At 52.6% G+C, this 9,502-nt stretch overlaps 1 protein-coding gene across 1 annotated transcript; it reads right to left on the bottom strand.

Annotated features, from left to right (window-relative positions):
• Positions 1 to 1,486: 1,486 nt before the first annotated feature.
• On the bottom strand, positions 1,487 to 4,368 carry LOC138434738 (intestinal-type alkaline phosphatase-like). The gene is made up of 11 exons (XM_069579486.1): positions 4,302 to 4,368; positions 4,106 to 4,222; positions 3,876 to 3,991; positions 3,510 to 3,684; positions 3,259 to 3,431; positions 2,896 to 3,030; positions 2,736 to 2,808; positions 2,504 to 2,638; positions 2,230 to 2,421; positions 1,890 to 2,006; positions 1,487 to 1,779 (listed from the first exon to the last, which is right to left on the bottom strand). The coding sequence occupies exons 1-11, from the start codon at positions 4,366 to 4,368 to the stop codon at positions 1,487 to 1,489; spliced, it is 1,593 nt and encodes a 530-aa protein (XP_069435587.1).
• Between the last annotated feature and the right edge of the window lie 5,134 nt (positions 4,369 to 9,502).

Genomic DNA, 9,502 nt, shown 5'->3' with positions numbered 1-9,502 from the left:
ATTGTAAAGCAACTGTACCGCAATTTTAAAAAAATGAGTCCATCGATATAGTAAATCTAGCTACTGATGCCCTTCTATTCAGCTCCATAGATCTGTGACAGCTAATAAAACCCAAAGCTAAATAAACTGCACTGAGAGCCTGGCCTTCAAATTGATGTTTACAGTTTTAAATCAAAATTTTAGTAAATAAGGAAGCATATTCAATCACGTTAACATTTCCAATGAGAGCAAAATACCATTTGACACCTTCGTAAAAAAGTACAAAGAAATCTGTAATTTTGTAAAATTTATCGAAAAAAAGGGCTCTGTTCACTTGTATAAAATTCTTTGAAATGTTCCTTTAGGGGTAATTACATGCTCAGTGTAATTATATAGGACCAGGAGCTCTGGAATGTTTTCAGAGAGAGGTCAGAAATGTGGGTTTCCCAGCTCCTACCTCTGCCCCACCCCCACAACAGCAAGTAAACAGAAGAGTCTTCTCTGCTCAGTAGCCAGCAGGATATTTTCTAGAGTCTTCCGGTCCTGTTATGTCCCTGCTCACAGCCTTCCACTCCCCTCCCACGTTCTGGATGAAATACCAGCTCCTCCCCCATCCTCCCATTCCCTCAGCTTTGACCTTCTTCACCCTTTGGGCTCCCCCCAACTCGGTCAGATGCTGGCCTCACCTGGCCCTGCCGATGCCCCAGCCCCCGATGTCTTTATGCGATGCTCCCGCCCTCACCGCCTTTGGTCTTTGCTCAATGTGAGCCTTTCATCAACCCCTCCCTGATGTGACCCTGACCCGCCTCACACAGACACACACTCTGTGCCCCCACCTAAGGGCTTCTCTTCCCACATGTATCCCCTCTGTATCACACTTACAACAGTTTATTTGGGGGCTGCTTCCTCCCTCCCAGGAGGGCGGGGCCTGTGTCCCCACCCCCAGCTCCCCCAGTGCTCTTGGGATTCCCCCAGCTTGGAAGCTGGGGGACCTGGGACAAGTCTCTCCTCTGTGTCGCCGTCTCCTCTCTGTAATGGTACCACTGGGTTCCTAGGAGGGACCATTGAGGGCTCTGTGTCGAGGGGCCCCCCGGTGCTCCTGGCCCCAGACGCCTCCTTGGCCAGCGAGGTGCCCACAGGGTGGGTTCCAGGAGGACCGCAAGGCACAGCTCCCCGGGAGCCACGCCTCCCGGAAGTCAGGCAACCAGAAGCCACGCCTCCCGGAAGCCCCAGTGGGGGTCTGGTAGGTCCTGATACCCTGTGGGGGACACCTCCGGTGCCAGTGTGGTCCCCAGGCAGGGCTGTTGGGTGGGGAGAAGAGACTGGGTGGTCTGAGCCCCTGCCTTTCCTGGGGGCTGGGGTGGCTCCCACAAAATCTGGGGACACAGAGGCTGAGGGCACTGAGGGCTCTCACAGGAAAGTCAGGGCCTCAGCCCCCAGGGTGGTTCGAGTCCACTGAAGCTTCTGGCAGGGGAGCAGGAGTTCCCTAGGCTCGGGCTGGTGGGGGTCAGTGCAGGGCAGGGGCCAGCAGCAGCAGCAGGGCCCCGGCCAGCAGTGCCAGGGAAGGTGGGCAGGTGGCCTGGCATGCAGTATTGGTGGGGTGAGCGGGGGCCGGCAGATTGCTGTCGGTGTAGGGCTCCACGCAGCCCGCAAAGGCCATGACGTGCGCCACGAAGGCCTCCTCCTGCACGCCGTGCACCAGGTGCGCCTGCGGGCCGCGTGCAAACACCGCCACGTCCTCAACCCCGTGGGTCTCGCTAGCCAGGGGCACGGCCGCCTGCTGCCGGTGTGAGGGGTCCCCTGGCAGAGAATGGGAGTTCAGAGCCGGCAGGGAGGCGGCCTCCCCCTCCTCTGATTTCCCAGCCAGGATCCTCCTATTCCTCTTCCCCTGCACCCCAGGGCCCACTCACTGCTCTTGGTTTCATCCACATCAGGTCGTGAGTGCCTGTTCATCTGGTACCCAGGGCCATTGCTATAGAGGAGGGAGGTAAAGGACTTGCCATCTCTGGCTTTGCCATCGGCCAACCCTGCAAGGAAGAGGGGACCCGGTGATCACACTGACCCCAGCCTTTGCGGTGCCTTCTGTGTGCTGAGCCCAGGCAGGTCTTGTCTGTTCAGTGACTTAATCCTCACCAGAGGGATGCAGGGCAGTTGCTGTTACTACTCCACTTTGCAGAGGAGGGAACTGGCTCAGAGCAGTTTGAGCCTCGTAACTTAGGGACAAGGACCTGCCACTTTGCCTGGGCTTACCGAAAATGGAGGTCCCACGAAGGGGGTAGCCACCAAAAGTGAAGACATGGGAGTGGTCTGCAGTGACAAGGATCAGCGTGTCCAGTTCGCTAGTGAGCTCGTTAGCCTTGGCGATGGCATTGTCAAACATGACCGCCTCGGTCAGCGCCATATAAGCTTTGCCTTCATGGTGACCGTGGTCAATGCGGCCTCCTGCAGGTAAGTCACATATAAGATACCAAACCCGCCCTGATGGCCCTCATCACTCCTCTGTTCCCAAAGGGCTGCCACTCACCCTCCACAAAGAGGAAGAAGCCCCAGGGGTTCCTGCTCAGCACTCGTAGGGCCGCCTCCGTCATCTCCTCCAGGGACGGGTCCTTGGTGTGGTCTCGCTGGGTCTCATAGGCCATGTCAACCGGCTCAAAGAGGCCTGTGGGAAAGGGGACAAGCGGAGACCTGCAAGCTAGGGACAGGGGGCCCGTGGCGCCCATCGTGGGGAGGGCAGTGGTTGTGGGTGGAGTCGTTACCCATGAGGTGTGTTACACTGGAGTCATTGGCTGCCTGAAGGAGCGCTGTGCGGTTCCACACATACTGGGCTCCCTGGGAGGGGCAGAACCAGGCCTCAGCCCATAGCCTGACACCCCAGGCCCGGCCCCGCTGTACCCTGCACCCATGAGCCCCCATCACCTGGTGCTTGGCCTGCCACTCCTGCACCAGATTCTGCTTGTCCTTCCGGACTCCGGTCTGATTGGCATCGTGTGGATATTCAGAGTCTGGGCTCCCCTCAGGAAACATGTACTTTCGGCCTCCACCCAGGATCACCTGGAGCCAGAGATTAGGGCAGGTGGGTTAGGGGCCTGGCTGGCCCTTTACTCCTCTCACACAGCCCCTACCTCCCCCACCAGGTCTGTGGGATGGTCTGTCCCCACCTCCTCCCCCTCCACACATGGAGACCCTGTCAGTCCCCAGGGCTGTGAGTTTCCTGGGTCTGTGACAGGTGTCTGTCCCACCCCCTCTGCGCAGCCCCGCCCTGTGCCCCTCATGTCGCACGTCAATGTCCATGTTGTAGACCAGCTGTTTGGCGATGTCCTGGCAGCCATTCGTCTGGGCATCGGCAGGCAGGTCGGCATCTGAGTACCAGTTTCGGTTCACCGTGTGCGCGTAGGCCCCGGCTGGGGAGGCGTGCTGCACCCTGGAGGTGGTCACCACTCCCACTGACTTGCCTGAGGGTGGCAGAGGTCACGGTGGGCCACCGAGGTCTCTGAGCCTGTCCCTGCCAGGAAGCTGACACCCAAGCCCACCTGCTTTCTTGGCCCAGTTCATCACAGACGTGACCTCATTCCCACGTGTCGTGTTGCACTGGTTGTAGCGGGCGGCTGCACTTACACCAATGGTTCTGTAGTTGCCCTTGACCCCACACAGGTAGGCGGTGGCTGTGCCTGCACTGTCTGGCACTTGTCTGTCCATGTTGTATGTCTGGGGGCATAAATGCCTTCAGCTCTGCTGGGGTAGACACCCAGCTCCTGACCCAGGCCCTGGGCCCATGCTCACAGCCCTCAGTCCCTACCTCAGCCCCCAAACCTCCTAGGGCTTTCCCTCCTACTCTTCTCCCTAGGCCCACACCCACCTCTCTGGAATAGACCACCCTGAGGCCACTCGGCCCTTACCTTGGACAGAGCCAGGTATGGGAACTGGTCCACGGCCAGGGGTGTCTCAGGTCCTGGCTTGCCAGCCATCTGCCCCTTTAGGATCCGAGCGGCTGTCACCGTGGAAACGCCCATCCCTGAAGGTACACACTGTGTCAGGTCTGAGTCCCTGGGGCCAGCCTGGGCCTGCCGGCAGCCCAGGGCTCCAGGGTTGTGGAGGGACAGGGGGTGGACCAGCCTAGCGCACTCACCGTCCCCCAAGAAGAGGATGACATTCTTGGTGGCTGTCTGGATGGGCTGCAGCTTCTTAGCCACATCGAGGGCCTGGGCGGCCTGGCGGTTCCAGAAGGTGGGGTCTTCCTCCTCGACTGCCCAAGGGGAGAGTGGAGGTCAGGTCAGCCTGGGGCCGCCCCTGTGAGTAGAGGTCGCCGGGAGCTGCCTGGTTACCTGGGACGAGGCCGAGGGAGAGCTGTAGCCGCAGGCCCAGCAGCAGCAGCACGCAGGCCCCCTGCATGGCTGTGTGATGGTGGAGAGTCAGGATGGGACCTGGGGAGGCCGGATCTCGGGCAAGGCTGGGGCACCAGGGACTGGCTGCAGCACTGGCTGCCGAGCTTAAATTCCTGCTATAAAGTCTCTATGTCCCTCCGAGTGCCTGAGGGGGCCACACCCTGCCCCTCACCTGCCCTGTGACTTTAGGCCCTGTCAACATCAGAACTGGTAGATGTGGCCAAGCATCTGAATCAGGTCCCTCCCTCACAGGATGGTCCCCGGCCATCTGCTCAGAGTGGGGTGGGATTAGGGTGCAGATGTCTTTCGCCTGAGGTATATTTGCATGGTCCTGACAGGGCTACTTCTAATCCTCGCCCACCAAGTTCTGTGAGAAAATCATCTCTGCTTTATTCACCTTATGTGTTCAGTTTTGGTTCTGAGTGCTCAGGGAGGTGGGGTTGGAAGCATACAGACTAGGCCAGGGCCTGGGTTTGGTTTCCTGATGCCCTGAGGGACAGAGACAGAGAGGGTGGCCTGGGAGCCCTGCCCACCACGCAGCTCCTCACCAGGCTTGGCCTGGGCAGGTGGGGTGGGCACTGGGCTAGCAGGGGCACCTGGGAGCCTGGGCCCAACTTCTTCTGTGGAGAATTGAGATGACAGCAGAGTGAGGGCCTTGTCTGTGTCTTCAGTTACTGAGAGCTGGGCTCGGTCGGCACTCTGTGTGTGTGTGTGTGTGTGTTTCCTGTGAAAGGCCAGGAATGCGGGCCCAGTGCCTTGTACATGACATAGACCTCTGCTCCCCTAGACAGGTAGATGGAAGGCAGAGGTGAATCTGTTCTCTCCTCAGGCCACCCGCACTCACAGGAATAGCTTGTGATAGGAGTTAAGAGGTTTCAGCAACCCTAGATTGGGTTAAAAAGATATTTCTCCAATCCAGCAATCTCACTTCTGGGCGTGTATCCCCAAAACTTTGAAGGCAGAAAGAATTCTCTGGTGGTCCAGTGGTTAGGACTCCATGCAGGGGGCTCAGCTTCGATACCTTGTCAGGAAACTTAGATCCTGCAAGCTGTGTGGCTCAGCCAAAATAGCGTCAGAGAGTGGAAAGCAGGGTCTAGAAGTTTTTGCACACCAACATTTGTAGTAGCATTATTCACAATAGTCAAGACTTGCAAGTAATTCAACAGTCCACTGGCAGATGGATGGATAAACAAAGCATGATAGAGCTATACAGTGGAATACTGTGCTGCCTTAAAAAGGAAGGAAAGTCTGACACCCGCTACAACATGAATGAACTGAGAGGGTAAAGGACAAGAAGGCTCAGTTCAGTTCAGTTCAGTTCAGTTCAGTCGCTCAGTCGTGTCCAACTCTTTGCGGCCCCATGAATCGCAGCACACCAGGCCTCCCTGTCCATCACCAACTCCCAGAGTTCACTCAGACTGACGTCCATCGAGGCAGTGATGCCATCCAGCCATCTCATCCTCTGTCGTCCCCTTCTCCTCCTGCCCCCAATCCCTCCCAGCATCAGAGTCTTTTCCAATGAGTCAACTCTTCGCGTGAGGTGGCCAAAGTACTGGAGTTTCAGCTTTAGCATCAGTCCTTCCAAAGAAATCCCAGGGCAGATCTCCTTCAGAATGGACTGGTTGGATCTCCTTGCAGTCCAAGGGACTCTCAAGAGTCTTCAACAACACAGTTCAAAAGCATCAGTTCTTTGGCGCTCAGCCTTCTTCACAGTCCAACTCTCACATCCATACATGACTACTGGAAAAACCATAGCCTTGACTAGATGGACCTTAGTCGGCAAAGTAATGTCTCTGTTTTTGAATATGCTATCTAGGTTGGTCATAACTTTTCTTCCAAGGAGTAAGCGTCTTTTCATTTCATGGCTGCAGTCACCATCTGCAGTGATTTTGGAGCCCAGAAAAATAAAGTCTGACACTGTTTCCACTGTTTCCCCATCTATTTCCCATGGAGTGATGGGACCGGATGCCATGATCTTCATTTTCTGAATGTTGAGCTTTAAGCCAACTTTTTCACTCTCCTCTTTCACTTTCATCAAGAGGCTTTTTAGTTCACTTTCTGCCATAAGGGTGGTGTCATCTGCATATCTGAGGTTACTGAGATTTCTCCCGGCAATCTTGATTCCAGCTTGTGTTTCTTCCAGTCCAGCCTTTCTCATGATGTACTCTGCATAGAAGTTAAATAAGTAGGGTGACAATATACAGCCTTGATGTACACCTTTTCCTATTGGAACCAGTCTGTTGTTCCATGTCCAGTTCTAACTGTTGCTTCCTGACCTGCATACAGGTTTCTCAAGAGGCAGGTTAGGTGGTCTGGTATTCCCATCTCTTTCAGAATTTTCCACAGTTCATTGTGATCCACAGAGTCAAAGGCTTTGGCATAGTCAATAAAGCAGAAATAGATGTTTTTTCTGGAACTCTCTTGCTTTGTCGATGATCCAGCAGATGTTGGCAATTTGATCTCTGGTTCCTCTGCCTTTCTAAAACAGCTTGAACATCTGGAAGTTCATGGCTCACGTATTGCTGAAGCCTAGCTTGGAGAATTTTGAGCATTACTTTACTAGCATGTGAGATGAGTGCAGTTGTGTGGTAGTTTGAGCATTCTTTGGCATTGCCTTTCTTTGGGATTGGAATGAAAACTGACCTTTTCCAGTCCTGTGGCCACTGCTGAGTTTTCCAAATTTGCTGGCATATTGAGTGCAGCACTTTCACAGCATCATCTTTTAGGATTTGAAATAGCTCCACTGGAATTCCATCACCTCCACTAGCTTTGTTCATAGTGATGCTTTCTAAGGCCCACTTGACTTCACATTCCAGGATGTCTGGTTCTAGATGAGTGATCACACCATCATGATTATCTTGGTTGTGAAGATCCTTTTTGTACAGTTCTTCTGTGTATTCTTGCCACCTCTTCTTAATATCTTCTGCTTCTGTTAGGTCCATACCATTTCTGTCCTTTATCAAGCCCATCTTTGCATGAAATGTTCCCTTGATTTTTCTAATTTTCTTGAAGAGATCTCTAGTCTTTCCCATTCTATTGTTTCCCTCTATTTCTTTGCATTGATCGCTGAGGAAGTCTTTCTTATCTCTCCTTGCTATTCTTTGGAACTCTGCATTCAGATGCTTATATCTTTCCTTTTCTCCTTTGCTTTTGGCTTCTCTTCTTTTCACAGCTATTTGTAAGGCCTCCCCAGACAGCCATTTTGCTTTTTTTGCATTTCTTAAGGCTAGGGGTCTCTAAACAGGGGAAATAGGCTGCAAGTGTGTCAGATGTTTTTTTCTCTCTCTCTCAGGTGGCAGGAGGAAACAAACTGTAAGTGTCAGATTTTTCCCTTCCTCTATACAAAATTAAAAGTCAGTCAGTTCAGTTCAGTCACTCAGTCATTTCCGACTCTTTGGGACCCCATGAATTGCAGCACGCCAGGCCTTCCTGTTCATCATCAACTCCCGGAGTTCACTCAGACTCACATCCACTGAGTCAGTGATGCCATCCAGCCATCTCATCCTCTGTCATCCCCTTCTCCTCCTGCCCTCAATACCTCCCAGCATCAGAGTCTTTTCCAATGAGCCAACTCTTCGCATGAGGTGGCCAAAGTACTGGAGTTTCAGCTTTAGCATCATTCCTTCCAAAGAAATCCCACAGCTGATATCCTTCAGAATGGACTGGTTGGATCTCCTTGCAGTCCAAGGGACTCTCAAGAGTCTTCTCCAACACCACAGTTCAAAAGCATCAAAATTAAAAGTAGGTTTCTCTTAAAATTCTGTGTTGCCATGACAATACCTGGTTCCACCTGAACTTAACTTTTCTCAAAACTTGAGCTAAACAATGCATTTTTCTTATGGAAATGTTTTTCTTAAGCTATGTTAATAAACTATGTATTTACCCTAGACTTTGTCTTTCTTCAAGTTAGTTCTGCTTAAGACTCAGAACCAATAAGGGCTCAACAAACCAAGATGTTTTACTAGTTTGGAGTAAAATATGTTTTACTTATACATTGTTCTCCTAATCTATGTTAATGAAACTATATATTTACTTGGAAACCTGCCTTCCTTCAAGATTCATGTCAATTGTTTTATGGCCTGGGATGGCTCACCTTGTGCCAATGTTATCTCAAAATGCATGTTGTGGGTGAGGGGCCTGGTGCCAGTTTTGAGATATTTCCTTTCTCTAATTAACAGCCTGCTGGTAGGCATGTACTACTACTACTAAGTCACTTCAGTCGTGTCCGACTCTGTGCGACCCCATAGACGGCAGCCCACCAGGCTCCCCTGTCCCTGGGATTCTCCAGGCAAGAACACTGGAGTGGGTTGCCATTTCTTTCTCCAATGCATGAAAGTGAAAAGTGAAAGTGAAGTTGCTCAGTCGTGCCCAACTCTTCGAGACCCCATGGACTGCAGCCTACCAGGCTCCTCCACCCATGGGATTTTCCGGGCAAGAGTACTGGAGTGGGGTGCCATTGCCTTCTCTGGGTAGGCATGTAACATCCTGCTAAAGGCTACAGTGGGGCACTCTTCCTGCTCCCATCTGATGTCTATGTCAGAAGCTTTGTCCGTCCCTTTTATACTTTAATAAAACTTTATCACACAAAAGCTCTGAGTGATCAAGCCTCATCACTGGCCCTAGATTGAATTCTCCTCTGGAGGCCAAGAATCCCAGCATCTTTCACAGCTCGGTAACAACTTTTCAGAACCTCGACATGATGCTCAGTGGGGGTGGGTGGGGGGGTGGGGGGAACAACACTCACAAAAAGACAAATACTGTGTGATTCTACTTCCTTAGGTATCTCTAGTAGTCAATGCATGGAAATAGAAAGTTGGATGGTGGCTGCCAGGAGCTGGGAGGTGGGAGACTAAAAGTGAAGTGAAATCGCTCAGTCGTGTCCAACTCTTTGCGACCCCATGGATTGTAGCCTACTGGGCTCCTCTGTTGATGGGATTTTCTGGGCAAAGGTACTGGAGTGGGTTGCCATTTCTTTCTCCAGAGGATCTTCCTGACCCAGGGATCAAACCCAGGTCTACCTTCATTGAAGGCAGACGCTTTACCCTCTGAGCCACTAGGGAAGCTCCTAGAAGTGAAAGTGAAGTTGCTCAGTGTTTGACTCTTTTCGACCTCATGGACTGTAGCCCACCAGGCTCCTCCGT

Source organism: Ovis canadensis, chromosome 2, assembly GCF_042477335.2.
Source record: "Ovis canadensis isolate MfBH-ARS-UI-01 breed Bighorn chromosome 2, ARS-UI_OviCan_v2, whole genome shotgun sequence".
Classification (NCBI taxonomy): domain Eukaryota; kingdom Metazoa; phylum Chordata; class Mammalia; order Artiodactyla; family Bovidae; genus Ovis; species Ovis canadensis.
The sequence above is the reverse complement of the archived record's forward strand: the minus strand, read 5'-3'. Positions and strand labels throughout refer to the sequence as shown.